This window comes from Aptenodytes forsteri, unplaced genomic scaffold (assembly GCF_000699145.1).
Source record: "Aptenodytes forsteri isolate BGI_AS27 unplaced genomic scaffold, ASM69914v1 Scaffold66, whole genome shotgun sequence".
In the NCBI taxonomy this organism is placed as follows: domain Eukaryota; kingdom Metazoa; phylum Chordata; class Aves; order Sphenisciformes; family Spheniscidae; genus Aptenodytes; species Aptenodytes forsteri.
The window spans coordinates 4598630-4614409 of record NW_008795131.1 but is presented as its reverse complement, the minus strand read 5'-3'; the positions used below and the strand labels follow the sequence as shown (position 1 = coordinate 4614409).

The 15780-nt window shown below is 61.0% G+C and overlaps 2 protein-coding genes across 2 annotated transcripts in view; both read right to left on the bottom strand.

The window, feature by feature from the left end:
• Positions 1 to 4278, bottom strand: part of MRPS23 (mitochondrial ribosomal protein S23) — an 8059-nt gene extending 3781 nt beyond the window's left edge. Inside the window, exon 1 of the mRNA XM_009278357.1 lies at positions 4231 to 4278. Within this exon, the coding sequence (XP_009276632.1) occupies positions 4231 to 4278 (48 nt within the window). The remainder of the gene's footprint in view (positions 1 to 4230) is intronic.
• Positions 4279 to 7276: 2998 nt separating this feature from the next.
• On the bottom strand, positions 7277 to 15780 carry CUEDC1 (CUE domain containing 1; the record flags this gene model as incomplete). Its single annotated transcript, XM_009278356.1, has 10 exons — positions 7277 to 7345; positions 7610 to 7680; positions 8316 to 8374; positions 8583 to 8676; positions 9765 to 9854; positions 10910 to 10993; positions 11910 to 12006; positions 13791 to 13917; positions 14842 to 14969; positions 15532 to 15780. Coding segments are annotated over 9 exons (996 nt in total), but the record flags the coding sequence as incomplete, so codon positions are not given.

Below are 15780 nucleotides of genomic sequence, written 5' to 3'. Positions count from 1 at the left end.
AGCAGCTCGGGAAGCCGGTGCCACAGGAGAGCAGGGGCCGGGGAGCGCTGGGCCCGACCCCGGCAGCCACCCCTAAAACCCTCGCCTTCGCCCCCAGCCCAGCCTTCGCGCTCGCACCGCCAGCAGCGCTGAGCATCCATCCTTGGCTTCCAAATAACGCCCGTTTCTCTGGGGCCAGAGCACAGCCCCGGGGTCCTGGGGGGGGGCGGTGAGGGGGTGCAGCAGCAGGGTTCGGGGTCGCAGCCCTCCAGGAGGTGCTGTGGGCAGGCAACAATGGAAGGACCGTGTCCAAAAATACCAGGGTCCTCCTTGGCACCAACCCTGGAATAAGACGACACCAGCTGTGCTCCCCTAAAGCCCCCCCGGCCTTAGGGCTGCGAGCGCCAGCAAACCAAGAGGGCGGATAAACCCCCGCCGCAAGGGCAGCAGTTGTCACCCCGTTACGCTGGCTGAACACGTGCAGACCCTGACGCTGGCCGCTGGCTGAACACGTGCAGCGGGGCGGCCCGGAGCCGTTGGGGCTGCCCCGCTGCCGGCCTCGGCTGACTGCTGCGGGTGACGGGGGGGGGACAGCTGCCCCGGACGAGGGACACGGTCCCAAGGAAAGGAGGAGCCGCTGTCGCCCACGTTGGCCGGTCCCACGAGGAGGGGACACGTCAAGAGATCGCCGTTGCATGCTGCGCCTCTGCCTCCTCAGTGAAGTCATTTCTCTCCGTACGGCAGGAATGACGTCCCCAGAGGCCGGGGCTCGTCTTCTCCAGCCGTGGCACTTTACATTTGCCCTGGCTGCTGTCCCCCAAGCTGAGCACCGCTATGTCCCCGTGGCAGCCAAGGAGCTTGAGGACCGGTGGTGTCATTGGGCTGCAAACCATCACCAGCAGCGGGATGCGGGGAGGATCAGTCTCGCCCCGGTCGCCTTTTGGTGTTGGGTCTCACCCGGGTGGAGAGCGAACGGTGGGATTTGCTGCCGTGGTTTGCACAAGCCCTGTCCGGGGGTTGCACCATGGCCTGATCCTGCCCTGGGCAGCCCCAGCACTGCTTGCTGGGCCCAGGAGGTGGCAGCAGACGGTGCCTGGCTGCGCAGCACAGAGCCTAAGTCTGTTTTTTTCACCTTGATTTATAAAATCCAGCAGCTAGATCCAGGCTATTTGCCCCGTGTAAACAGCCTTCCCCCCGTCAGCGTTTCCACCAACCTGACCCGGGAGACGTGCATGGCAGCGGGCGATGCCTGGTCACTAGATGCAGCCCTTAGCTTGGGAATGAGCTGACGGGGGAAAAAAAATACATCCCTCCTTCCATCTTCCAGCCTTGGGAAGGAAGGGGGCAGTAAATTTCCACCGCAGACTGACGGCCAGCAGGTACTCGATGCCAGTCTAAAACACCTCTAGCGTTCATCGTCATCTGAGCAGAGTTTTCAGTCCTGGGCTTCTCTCAGCTGCTGGTTTTCTTAAAACACGGTTTTGAAAGAAAAACCCTTGCCGCTGTAGAGCAAAAGAATTCAAAAGGGAGTTGCTGGGACCGCTCCAGGGCTGCATCTGAGCTGCTCAAAGGACTGGGCAGGCCCTGGTCTTTTCAGCTCTTTGAAAAAGCCCTGGCTCCCCCGCGGGCTCACGGCAGCTTGCTTGGCCGCTGCAGGAAGGCAACAGCCAGGGTTTCTTCAGCATTTCGATGCTTTTGACATTTAAGACAAGAATGCCTTGACTCTTTCCAGCATCTTCTTTCACAGGGAAGGTTTCCAAGCCACACGTGAGGCTGGGGAGCTCTAATCCCGCCAGCAACCGAAAGCTGCTCCCGGACAGCTGGCGCAGGGCAAGCAGACTCGGGCCCCGTCCCTTGCGGGCGCACGGCCCCATCCCCGCAAGTGAGGGGGATGCTCCGCGTGCCCCCCGGCCCTGCCGCTGCCGCCCAGGGCTGCCCGCGAAGCGCCATGCCCCGCGGCCTCTGCAGCTCCCCACCACCGGGAAATAACCCTCCTCCTGCGAGTCGTGGGCTGCCCACGGCAAGGGGAGGTGGGGGTGTGGAGCGGTCCCCCGTGGTTCACAGCCCCTCCGGCGAGCCACTGCCTTGCTAAGGCTGCCCCGGGGGGCTATTTCTCACGGACAGCACAGCCTGGACAGGCCAAAAGTCCTACTCTTCCCCAAAAGGAAGAGCTTGAGATCAAGGTTTTACCCTCCTCCTGCGAGTCGTGGGCTGCCCACGGCAAGGGGAGGTGGGGGTGTGGAGCGGTCCCCCGTGGTTCACAGCCCCTCCGGCGAGCCACTGCCTTGCTAAGGCTGCCCCGGGGGGCTATTTCTCACGGACAGCACAGCCTGGACAGGCCAAAAGTCCTACTCTTCCCCAAAAGGAAGGGCTTGAGATCAAGGTTTTGGGTGCTGGCTGGGGACACAGGGGGCCAGCTCCTGTAAGTGGGGCTTGACGGGCACCTGCCCTTCCCTGGCAGAGACCCTCCCTCACTTTTGGGTCCATGTGCTGCTTTTTGAGCCTCCAGGGAGTTTCTCACCAGAAGTTTTTCTCCTCCAGCCTGTTGCAGGGAACATGAAAGGAAGGGGAAGCCAAGGCCAGCGCCAAGCAGGCAATTCCCTACGGGAGTGGTGCTGGGACCAGCCCCTTCGGGAGCAATTCCACCAACACCGTCCAGCTCCGCACTCTCCAATTTCACAGACCCGGCGATCCCGCCAGCTTGGCACGGAGCAGAAACGTGCAGGGCTGGAGACGAATAACACGTATTTCAGAAATAATTCATTATAGTAACGTATTTCCATTCCGCCAGGAGACAACGCGAAGGAGCCAGACTGCCTGCTTGACAGACGCGGAGGAGTTGCTGTGCGATAGCTAATGAAACAGTTTAAAGAAAACTCACACGCCCCATCCCCGAGAGGCTTGTTATTTTCAGAATGAAGCGGGTAAGCCACAGCATTTTTCCTTTTCCGCTCTTTCCTGAAAGGCAGGTCCCCACACACGTAGCTGGCCACGGGCGTGCTGGGAGCTTCCACGGAGACCCACGGGCACAGCCCCCCCCTGCCAGCGTGGGTCGGTGGCTCTGCTCCCCAACACGCTCGGTGCCAGGACGGTTTCCCCGGTGCAGAGCCCTCCCTCGCAGCCTCTGACCCCAGTGGAGCCCTTTGCGTTGGACCCTGTCCAAAACCCCGGTGCCCACCGTGCTTCGGGGCGGCGTTGCTTTGCCTGCCGAGGTGAAGTGGAGAGGAACGGGGAACGGGGCGTCCCCAAAGCATCCTTCCCTGTGTCAGGGCTTTCCCCGAGTCCCGGGCTCTCGCTGCCGCTCACTTGCCGTGAGCTCCCGGTGCCCTTCTCGCACTCTCCCACAACGGGCACCGGAGGGGACCCGCTCCTGAACCAAACATCCCGCCGGGTGGAAGCAGGGACTGCTCCTGGATGGAGGCAGGAGCTCACCAGCGATGGGTCTCCCGCGGCGCTCGCTTTCTCGAGAAGTTGTCTGCTTGCAAATTCTGCACCGACACGAGCAGGGAGGCAACGAGCCAGGGCGGTTTTTGGGCATCTGCATGAGGGGTACAGCTAGAGCTGGGCTAGAGCTGGCATTTCCCTCCCCACCCTGATTTCTTTCTTTTTTTCCCCCTGTAAAGAAATGGGAGCAAAGAAAGCAAAATACATCCAAGTGTTAAGAGTACAACAGGACTTTATTATATGAATTACTATTAAACATCTTTAAGAAAAAAAACTCTTATGGAAATAGATTCTAAAATAGCAACACTCACAAACGTCACAGATTGTTTTGTTCATTTTAAACCATTTTGTATAGAAGTGATACAAACGTCACTGAGAATTGTACGTTTTTACGTAAGAAATGCATTTTGGCTTCCAAGCCGGTTTTAGTGGCCTTTCTACTCATTAGACCTGATTTTTTTTTTTTTTAAAGGACATAAAAATAATCACTCTTCATCCTCCATTAAAATGATGCTTTGTGCCTCCAAGATATTTTGAAATGGCTACAGAGTGACATCATTCAGAGAGGCTTTGCCTAGCCTAGGATACTTAAGGGCAAGTTGTTAGACCGTGTTAGGAAAGACATCCCCAAGCCCCCGTGAAGCATACGCTGCCAGCCCGCTGCCAACCCTGTGCGCTCACGGGTGCGGTGCCCACTTTCGGCGCAGGACCCTTTGCGGTTAGCGCGTGTTGCCGGACCCACCCCACACACAACCTTTGCTGGCAGGGTAGACGGAGCCAGTGAGGCCGGGGGGGGTTCGCACCCACCGCGTGCAGCAAGCGGAGGTTGCACAGCGACACCCGTCTCCTCCCCATGGCCCCCGTGCTCCAGCTGACAGCCCCCAAGCTGCCCTTCCTCTCCCCGTTTTCTCACAGGACTGCAGCCCTGCTCCCCGGCAGGCAGCTCTGCACGGGCTCCGCCGGGCCCCGAGTAGCATTGCAGGGAGCAGAGGATGTCGGACACCCCGGGGACGTGCTCGGCCAGACCAGCCCCAAGCGAAAGCAGAGGCAGCCTGCTGCCTCGGGGCTCCTCTCCACCAGCGAACTACGGCTGGGTTACAAAGACGACTCGGAGGCAATGTGTCAACTAATGTGCAGGCTGAGCAGCCGGGGGAGAGCAGGAACAGCGGCATTTGCCACTACGCCACTTGCTGCTGTTAAAGCCAGCGGTTCCGGCAGGACTGACCTGTGACGTGATGCGAAACATGGCTTGCCCAGCGCTAGACTGCCAAAGAGAGCTCAACGCGATCCTCCGCAGCCACGGCACAACGCAGCCCATCCTCCAGCAAGGATGAGTAACACAGCAAACCCTCCAAGGGTTCGGCAGCGGGAAGACATGCTGCAAGCGCCCGGGCACAAGTGCTTCGCTGCCTCTCCTCCCTGCGTGCCAGACCGGCCCCCCAGTAACAACCTCCTCGGCTGGGAGAAGCAGAATTTCCTTCCTGCAAGAGCCTGAGCTCCTGCTCGACTGCCTGTCAGTGCTTCCTGCCTTCATGGAAACTTTGCTGAAAGTTAAGCCCTCAGTAGCTAAGAGGCGCTGGAACATTGACAAGCTGAGCCGCTTCCAAACTTGATTTTCTTCCAAATATGCAGAGAGCTGCTTTGGACTGGGAGGGAGCAAAGGCAGCCTCCTACGGACTCCAGAGCCAGCGGAGGGTAGGAAAGGAACCCCTCCTCTCTCTCCACCAGTCTCAGGCTGGGAATAAAAGTCCCACGCAGGGACTTCTGTTCCCGGTGGCAAAGCCCCAGCTTCACACTTAGTGCCTTGTGCCCGCAGACACGCTTGCACTCCAAGCCAGGCAGGGACACACGCTCCTCCAGACACCCATTTTACCCCACACGGTGCAGAGCAGCCCGGTACAAAGCACGCTGTGCCTCTCCAGCACCTCCCTCCACCCGACAGCCCGGCACGCAGCAGGGAGCAGGGTGGGCTCGGAGCCTGCATGCATCGAGGCAAGGTCAGCGTGGCTTGGGATGGCTCTAACCTGTCGGCTGGGCTGCCACGACTCAAGGGATGCTCCTCTCTCCTTCCTTCAAAAGAAAAGGAGCAGACACCAAAGCTGGGATCGGCTCGGTGGGGTGGGTCTTCTGCTGCTTTGGTTTTAGGAACCCAAAGCTCGCTGGCGTCCCAGGGTGCTTCCAGTCCAGTGCAAGCAGCCTGCCCTCGCCACCCCAGGCTTCGGCCGAGCCCCAGTGCTGCCGGGAGCGCTTCGTTTGTGCTAACGGGACACTACCCAGACTCTGCAGCCCCAGACCCCTCGAAGCAGCCCTGGTCCTGACCAGGGAGGGGGCGAAGCGTGTGCATCCCCACCGGCCCCCGCCACGGCTGCGGGGGCGACGGCAGCGGCACTTAACAGGTGCACCGGCTGCACCACTCACGGGGAAAGAAATCTTGGCGTCCACTTCAAAGGCATGCGGGCGCCGGGAGGGTTTGAAAAGGAGCCTGTCGGGAGCCAGCGCCTGCAATGTGGGCTTTTGTTACCAAACCCCGCGGAGAGGCAGGGAAAACAGTTGCGTGTGTGTTTGATGGCTGGGGTTTCTGCGTCTGCCGCCTTCGCAGCTCCAATCTTGCAACATTTGTGCTGGTTCGCAGGAGCCAGAACGTGAAACAGGCATGTCTATAGCCACCTCCTGCATTTAGCAGTAAACAGACTATGCCGATAAAGGAGAAGAAAATGTGCTGGCGGGAGCAATTTCTGACTTTATGCTCATCACTTATTACTTACACAGGGAAGGAATTTGTTTACGTAATTATTTTTAGCCTGACAGCATCTCCAAAAGCTGCAATGATTCCAGCGCTGCCCGCCAGCCCCCCCAGCCCTCCACCGTGCTCCCCAGTGAAACGAGCCCCCGGGGCGGGCGTGAGGAATGATGCTCTGCTCCTACCACCGGGCCAGCTCCAGCCCTGCACCAAACCCAGCAGCGCTCGCAAGCCCTTGTGCAAACTTCTCCGTGCCGAAAACACCTCTGCCGGCCTCAGCCGCAAACCCCCCAGCTCGGGCTTTGCATCTTACCTACGGCGGGGGGCATCCCCGGAGCCGCTGAGCACCCTGCCTGGCAGCTGGGACCACCAGCGGCACGCCGCACCCAGCAGGACAGGTCCCGCTTCGGCAGTGAGGGTTAAACTGATGCGAAATCCAGCCCTTGGCGCTGCCCCGCCGTCCTGCCCCGCGGCGGCACCGTGGCCCTGCCGGGAGGTGAGCCGCACCGCGGCCCACAAAGCGTCCGGACTTCAAGGCAGTTTTAGCAATGCCAAAGGCAAAGGTTTAATTCAAAGTGAAAAGCCTAGGAAAAGAAGGCCTTTCCTTTTATAAACAATTTATATTATTTGACTATTACCTGATCTGAATCTCTGCTCATTACTCCTAGCAATAGTAGACAATGGCTGTTAAGTTCTCTTTCTCACGTGGTTTGTTTTTTTTTTCCTGTGTGCGCAGAGTAAAGTTACATCAGATCGCTACAGAGATATGTTCAGGAGTGCTCCGGCCAAGCAGATCCCACATGTGAATGCATCCTCGTTAGTACAACTGATTTTCATTCCTCCTGCAACGCCGCTCGGACCGAGAGAGCAGGCGGGACACTGCTCCTCCCAAGATTGAGCTCCACTGGCTCCTCCACAGCAGCTCACAGCAGCTGCCAGCTTTTTTTTCCTTTTTTTTTTCCTTTTTGGCTGATTTGCTAGATAGGAGAAGTTGTTTTCAAACCACTGGTGAGAAAACATTGTGCCTCACTTCAATAGTTGTACTTCAGAGGAGTACAACAGCAGAGGGGGAACAGCCAAAAAACTGGGTTATTTGTTGGGTAGGTTTTTTTCCTTTTTCAGCCATCTTCTTATGAAGCCTTGCGCACGTTCTGTGCCAGCAATAAACCCCAGCACTGGGACCTGGAGGGGAGGAGAAGGGGAGGGAAGGAGAAAGGCATGTGCTCAGCCTCAGTCACGCCGTGGCCGGCACCAACACCGGCCCGCCGCAGCACCCGGGGCTGTTACCAGCTGCAGCACCCACAGCCACCAACAGGGCTTGTCCCCACCCGGACACGCTCTGGACCTGACCCAGAGCACCTGGCTCCCTCTTCCAGCCAGGACAGATGGATGGACAGGGCCGTTTGCATGCTTGCCGGGAAGCGTACATCCCCAGGTGCCTCTCACCATTTACTGCCCTTCCTTTGGCGTCTCCTCCTCCTCCCGGAGCTGCTGCTTCCGTGCTTGGAAGTCTTCATCTGAAGGGCAGAGGCAGGCGGGGGCGGTCAGGGGCTGCAGCTGCTTCCACAACGGGACACAGCCAGTGTCACGGTCCCAGCCCCAGCGAGGTGCCCCAGCGGGGAGGCAGCCCAGCCCCTGCCCCGGGGCAGGGATTTCCTCGCCCAGCAGACAATTCCCAGGGACTGGGATGCGGGGACTCTCTGCCAGAACACGCCTGAGAACACTGGAAGGAGGTTTTGGCCCATGGCGGCATTTCTGCCACACGGTCGCTCCTGAGCCAGCCCCAGGGTGGTCCAGGCCGCCACAAAACCCACTGCCAAGACCAACCTCAGCACAAATCTGGCTGATGACGGATTTGCCGGGATTGTGCCCCAACCCCACACTACGCACCCTGCAGGGCTGCACATCCCGGCTGCAAGCCTCCGAGGCTCCCCAGAAGAGGAGGATCCTGTTCCCGGTCACCCAGGAGAGCCGTGTGGGACCAGGGGCAAGCCCGCTTCACGGGTGGCCATGCCCCGGCATGGACCTGAGGGGAGCCATCCCCAAGCAGGGCGATGGCATGGGGCAGGATGGGGCTGGGCACCGCGGGACCTCAGCTAGCCGTGCTGAGCACAGCACACGGCACAGCGTGGCATGGCACGGTGTTTCTTACCACATGAATGTCCTTCGACATCGTCGAGAAGATTTGCCGTGGAAGCCGCCGTCCCCAGCCTGCGTCCTCCGCTAAGAAAAACCCGTCGTGGGGCCAGGACGTGGCCACAGCACAACAATTGCCCTTCCCAGCCCACGGCCCAGCCGCAAGAGGCAGCCGGGAAGCTCCGGTCAGACCACAGCCTTGGGTAGTCCCCGGGAGTACCTGAGCGAGGCCACTCCGACAGCCCCACGCCCCCCCACAGCTCCCCAGCCCCTTTTAGGATACACCTGGTGCTTCAACAAGTGTTTTCTTTTCGATTTCCTCATCTTCGTCTTCTCGGAGAAGGCTCTGGCAAGTTCAAATAGCTTCTTGCGCGTGGCTGGAAGGAAGCAGCTGGGTGAGGGTCTCACCCCAAAACCCTTCTCAAAGCTGCCACGGATGATGGGGAGGAGACTGCCAGGGCCAGCGGTGCGAGAGCCACCCGTGCCCCGATGCCCCACGGCAATACCCCGGGTTTGCCTGGGAACACCAGGGCTGCGCAAGGCTGCCAGGCTCGGAGAGCCAGGTCCTGCAACTAACAGGGACACGCTGGTCCCTGGCAGGGGGTGCTGATATTTTTACCCTTTCACTGTGATTTTCATGACCTTCCCTACCCACGACTGACCCACGTAGACCCAGTGCCTCAGCTGGCTGCAGCCCAACTCAAGCTGCCCAAAAACCTCTGTCTATTTTGCGACGGGAGAAGTGGGCTGTGACTTGCTAAGAGGAAAGGACTGGAAAAGGGAGAGTCACAGCAAACCCTCTGCTTGCTTTTCTAGGTTTCGCACAAATCCTGCTCAGAAATTCCTCTATTCCCCAACACCACCTGCATCCTCAACTCACGCCGCGACCCACACGTGCACCAGGGACAGATGGACAGTGCAGAGCTGGGGCATCAAGACCCAGGTCTCCGCCTCCTGTCCGTCGTGCTGGCACCCAGCCCCGGTGTGCAGCACAGGAGCTCCCTGTCGCTGGCGAGGGCCAGGAGGAGAGCACCACAGGGCGGGGATGCACCAGCCCAGGACTGTAAAATGCAGACAGAAACTCAACCCCAAAGCACCGCTGCCGGGGCTGAGCGCTGTCTGAGCACAACGTGCCACCGCAGCGTGCAACGGCCTGCGCCTTGCCCGCCAACGTGCCAGCCCTGTGTGTGACCCGCGGGGTAATGGGGATGCGTGTGCCCAGCTGCCGGGAGAGGTGACAAGAAACCCCCACGCACACGTGCTAGCAGACGTGCGTGTGCCGGCTGACGTGGACGCACAGGCACACGCACGTAGAGCGGACACGCTGCGTGAGCGGGGAGCGCCGCAGCGCTTGGGCAAGCGCCAGGCAATGCTGCCGGCTCTTCCCCTGCCCGCCCCGCTCTCACCTCCCCTCCAGCCCTCGCAGGCGTCCCGCTGCCAACACGGAGCCTGCAAACCAACTCACATTTTCCCATGTGTTTCAATTTGTCTCTGAATAAGGCATCGTCAGACACAGCACCACCGGCCTCGCTGGTTACAGAGGGGGCTACGTCACCTGGAAGGCAAACATCTGCTCACCGGGAGTGCGTGCGCGGCGAGGGGAGGCTCGAGACAAATAATTTCCATGACCCAATTCTAGCGCTAGCGAAACACAGCCCTGCCACAAGCAGAGCTGAGTAAGCATAGGCAGGACGAGGGCACTGGCATGCCAGGGCTGGCTCTGGACGAGGACCCTCTGCAGATATAACCCCCGAGACCGTGGGCGCAGAGATGTCGGCTTGCAGCACACCCTCAGCTCCATCGGGCTGCTCACCTTGAGCCGCCTGCAAGCGGACACGGGGTGAGCGACGGCTCAGTCCCACCACCAGCACCGCTGCAGAGCAGGAGGCCTCCCTCTGTGCTGCTCCAGGGACAGTAGCCCCAAATTACCCCGGGCACTGTATTAATACACTCTGGGTATTAATCGTGCCCATGCTCAGTACCCAGGACGGCAGGGCCACCGGATCAGGAGCAGAAGTTCAGGCATCCCAGCAACTCGGGTCAAGTGGACCAGAGACCCCAACAGCCGCGTCCTTGTGCCCCCTCCCCTCAGCCCATGCCCCTTCCCCAGGTCTGGGTGCCCTCGAAGCACCGTGCGCCCAGCTGGAGCTCTGCCATGCTGCCCAGCCACTGCGTCTCGCCCACCCCCGCACGGGGACATCGACAGACACCAGCTCTAATTCTGAACCTGGGCAGCTGCTCCACTTCCCGAGGTTAATCAGGATTACCCGGGAACAGTCAGTATGCCTCCCAGGCACAATCCTCCGCTCTGGCCAAGACAAGGAAGGGCTTTGTCTCCCCTGGGAACTGGATCCCAGCTCCCACCCGCAGGGATGGACGGAGCCAGGACGCAGGAGCACCTTCACATGGGGAGGGCAGGGAGGGCAGCAGCAGCACCCATCCCCATCACCCACCAGCTCCTCTCCTGCGCTTGGGAGGGCAGCAGGGACGGATCAGCCAGTTTCCTCCCCCCACAGCCACCTCGGAGGCAGCCGGGCAGCCAGCAGTGGCAGAGGGCTGGGAACACAGGAGCTGCTGAGAGGCGATGCCCACGTGCATCTTGAAAGTTACCTGATATTACGGAGGAGAAACCAAAGTCGCTGCTGACAGCAACACTGGTCGACTTGGATTTTTTTGACTCATATTTCAATCGATCTGAAAAACAAAAAGCCCGGCGCCCCACTTGATCAGACCCTCGAGGCAGTGCACACAGCTCTGCTCTCCTCTCCCCTCACGGCCCCCACAGCTGCGGAGGGAGAGGCTGATGGCAAGGGGGGGAGCTCAGGCTTTGCTTCAGCATGGCGACCACAAGCACTTCAGTGGGAGCCCGCAACAGCAGGCGGGAGCGCTCCCCTCACCGCAGCAGAGGAACCGCCTGCCCGCCCGCCTCAAGGACGCGGTGAGCACACCGGTGGTTTTCCAGCCGCGGTGGCCGGGGGCGAGCCCTGCAGTGAAGGCGCTGCCAGAACCCTGCAAACCACCAGCGAGACCTCTGAGGGAGATGGCCCCTCAGCCAGGGGGCTCGGAGCTGGCAGCAGCATGAGGGAGGGGATGGGCAGCTCTTTGCTCAGCGGCAGCAAAATCACCAGCACCCTCAAGCCCTCCCTGCAGCGCCAGGCGAGCAGCCGGCTGCCGGCTCACTGGGAAGGAGTATGGTGACAGGGAAGGAGCAATCATGGCAAAACTGCTCTCCAGTTCAGGCCCTGCCAGCACCTGGGGAGGGCACACAGCCGGGGAGCGTGCACCGGCTGGGCTGGGCTCGGACGGCATTTCCGAGACTCCTTGCTGTGGATTTTGCTGGGGTTTGCCAGAGACACCACAGAGAGGTGGGCAGGGGGAGGAGAGCCTTGTGGCAGGCAGCTGAGCACCAGGAGCAGAAGCCCGGGAAGCAGCCCACTGCCCGGTGTCAGCGGGTCGGACCACCTGCCACCAGCCTGGCCGCATCCTGCACTGGCTCTGTTTTGGCATGAGCCACGATGCCACGGGCAGGGCAATGCTGCCACCAGCCAGTTTCACAGGGGGAGCACGCACCCGAAAAGCAGAGGCAGAGGTTTCTGAAGGCGCTTCTCACCTCTCTCCAGCGCGAGGAGGAAATCCCGGTTCCTCTGGAGCTCCTTCATGAACTCTTCGTTCTGCAGGAAGAGCGCGATCCGCTCGTCCTCTAGGTACTGCTTCCACCGTCGCTCCTGCTCCAGGGAGTCCTTCATGAACTCTTCGTTCTGCAGGCGATCCGCGATCCGCTCGTCCTCTAGGTACTGCTTCCACCGTCGCTCCTGCTCCAGGGGCCCCGTGGGCCGCGGGGCCAGCCGGACCGGCAGCCATGGGAGCCCTGGGCAGGAGGCAAACACAGCAGAGGTCGGTCGGTGGCCTCGGTGCCTGCGCCGGCACGTGCAGGACACTCCCTGCAGCAGCACCTCAGGCTGAGCTTGGCCTTTTGCTCCTCCGTTACGCCGCTGCACGCTCAGCCCTGCCGGCCATCGACTGCTGCTCCCCAGCGGGGTCCCTCCCTCCTACGCCCAGTGCCCGACAGCCCGGGGCACCGTCCCCCTCGGCCGGGCTGCGCTCAGGACAGTGCTGCTGCAAAGGGGACAAAGGGGGACAGGGCACCACTGCCTCTGCCCAGCGGGAAGGGGGACAGGGCAGAGGCAGGAGGGGGACAGACATTGCACGCGGGAACGGGGACCTCTCGGTCTGGGGTCAGCATGGCACAGGGAGGAACCAGGGCCTCCAGAAGAGCGCCTTTGCAGAGCGCAGACTTGCAAAGATTTTTAACTTTAAACCGTGGGGTTGAGCCAAGACAGAACCTGGTGTGGAGGCAAGGGAGAAGGGTCTCAGCCAGCGTTGCTGCTTTTACTTTCCCCTATCTAAAAAGCAGAGACTGCAATTTCCCACTGACAAACGTCCCTGCGCAAGGCATCTCATGCTCTCCCCCGGCTCCCGGTGCAGTCGCACCTAGAGAGCAGCAGAGCCGCACTCTACAGCCGCAACCTCATCCTCGCCTACAATATTTATCTGATTTGTAGCTGCTCTCAGAGAGCCATAAAAAGCGAAAGCACACAATTACCAGGGAAAGAAAAGGGCAGCTGCTCCTCTCCTCCCCCTGAGCCCAAATGAATTGGCATGTCCCTATTCCCAGAAAGGTAATATAGCCCACAAAGCTCAACTTGCAGGGCAATCATTTATGAAAACGTGGCAGGCTACCTTTGGAGCCAAAAAGGGAGGGAGGAGCCGATGCACGGGGAAGGCAGGGTGCCTGCAGCCCCCCCCAGCCCCTTGCCGTGCCAGAAGGGCGCTGGCCCCATTTGCAGGCTGGCTGCTGTGTTAGCAAAGGGGCCGAGGGATGCCCCGGGGATGCGGCGTGCCTGGAGCCGAGCTGAGTGCCCAGCGCGGTCTGTGCTGGGGCTGCTTGTTCCCCACGGGGTGCTGCCCGTTGCCTGCCCTGCTGTGGGCAGAAGGGCACCCGCAACCCCAAGCCTTGTGATGCCGAAACCACCCCAAAGCACATGGGGACTCTGATTTCCCAGGGACAAATCCTCTGGTTTGCACTAGATTTTCCACCCAAGTTTCACTGCACCAGCCCCTGAGCGCCCTGGCAGTGCCGCTCTCCCCAAGAGCGTATGCTGGTCCTGCTGCTCCTCACCAGGGTAGCAGGTAAGATTTTCAAATAATTTAAAATATTAGGTGCTTATTGCAAGTGGCATTTCTGGCACTAACCACTGGCGTAATGGCAGGAAAAACATCAAAGCCTCACTGGAAGGTTCCCCTTTCACACCCTGCTCACTTCAGTCCCGCCTTGAACAACAAGACGCACTCCAAGACTTTCGGTTTAGTCCGCACCCAGATGCTTTCAGAGCGCTGACGCTGCAAGCTGAGGGTGGCCAAGGACCGGGTTTGGTGCTCCATGCCACACCGTGGAGCCGGGGCGCGGGCTGGACGGGGCAGCAAGCCTCACCTGTGCGCCAGCGGTCTGCTGGGGCAGGATGCGGAGGAAGTCCTCGGGGAGGTTGCCCAAGAGCGGCGGGTTCCAGTTCCTGTAGCGCCCAGGTGCCAGGGTGCTGCCAGGCCCCGGCACGTCCGTCCTGCGGGGCAAGCACAGACAGCACCTTTGGCGAGGGAGAAACCCACTGACGGCTGCTGCAGCAGTAGGGGACAGAGCCTGGCCTGGCAGCCCCCTGCCCGGCTCCACCGGCGGTCCTGAGAACCAAGAAACCACAGCACCCCTCCCAAACCCACGGCATTAGCATTAGGTCTGAGAGTGAAAGGCTTTCCTAGCGAGTTTGAAATCTGTGGGAGCTGCTCTTCAAGCCTTGCCCCGCAACTGTGCAGACTGGATTTCCCTTCTCCCCTCCGTTTTGCTCAGAGTCCCAGAAAACAGCCCTGTGGGAGCCCTAGCACTGCGGGATTTTGCTTATGAAGCTGATGAACGTCTCTCACCAGATGTCACACCCAGCCTGCACAGCCGGCAGCGCCTTCGTCCGAGGGGGCTGGGACAGAGGCGGCCAGGGCACCGGCACTTGCTTTCCCGCAAGTCCTGAGCCTACAGCCCAGGCAGTGCTGCTGGGGGAGAGCCCGCACCCCGCAGGGCCAGAGACCCCCGGGGGCTCAGCGACCCGGCAGCAGCAAGTCAAACTGACCTGAGGTCTCTGGTGCCAAGAGCCACGATGCGCGGGGCCCCGGCTGCCAGCACCTGGTGTTTTCGAGCAGAGGCAAGCGCTCCCCGCCTCCGGTAGCTGATTTTTGCCATTCCACGCGCTGCCGGAGCGGCTTTCCGGGCCCTTCAGCTGTTCACTTTTTAGGGCCTCACAGGGATTTTTTAGCCAGCTGTGAGCTTCATTCATCTCCCTTGGCTTCGTCTCACCCAGCCCTAACGAACTGGCGCCAGATGCCCCTTGCCGGGGCCAGCTAATGCGCAGCAAGAACCCCTGGGCGCCGGCGCAGGGTGCTTTGCCGGCCACCACGAGCAGAAGGCACGGTGCAGCCATGGCGCGGGGCTGGGGACTCACCTGGGTGGTGGGGTGGGCGGCGCGTGGGGGTAGCGGCTGCCAAATGCCTGGCTCTCGTAGGCGGGAGGGGAGTAGACGGGAGGGGGCTCCTCGTCCGAGCTGTCCGGCTCCAGGGTCCGCTCCAAGATCTGCAGGGCAAGAGGATGGGGTGAGGGCGAGCCGGGGAAACGCTCCCCGCCGGGCCGGGCCCCCACACGTGGCAGCAAAGCGGGGACGGGTCCAGCTGAACGGTGCTGCAGAGAGGATGGGGGGCAACCTCCCGGCACCGGTCCCCCTGCACTGGGGGGCTTTTCATGGGGTTCAGAGGTGCTGTTCTCGAGGGACGAGACACCGCATTTTGGGTGGGCAGGTGAGCCTGTCCTTGGGTGCACACAGCCCTTGGGAGCCTTCTGACAGGAGCAGAAGGGTCTCTGTTGGGTTTTGGGGTGGGAGGGAGGGAGCAGAGCACTTTGGCTTGAGCCTCAAGCACTGTCCAAGACAAACCAGCCAGGCTGCGTGCTCAAGATCAGCCGAATCGGGCACTCAAATCTCTGCCCACCCGCAGCAGCCGCAGCAGCACCGTGCCCAGGCAGAAGCGACGCAGGATGAGACTGAGCTGTCCACTCGTGATGAGCCAGCCGTGGCAGCCAGGAGTCCAGGCAGGGGACCCCCACCCATAGCCACGTGCCGGGGACCACCGGCGGGGGTTACCTCGGGGGGGATGCTGTCCTCCGAGTCCGAGCTGTCGTCGCAGCCACTGCTGTCCAGGTTCATCTGCAGGAGCTGGTCGATGGTGGCGTCCACGGCGCCGTTGTTGGCCCTCAAGACGCACTCAATGATGTCGTAGTCCATGCTGGGGAACATGGTCTTGAAGTCCTCCATGGCCTGGTTGAACTCCAGCCGGCGGACCTGCCTGGCGGGGCGGCTGTTATTGAGCTCCTGGGCGGAGGAGCCGCCGCG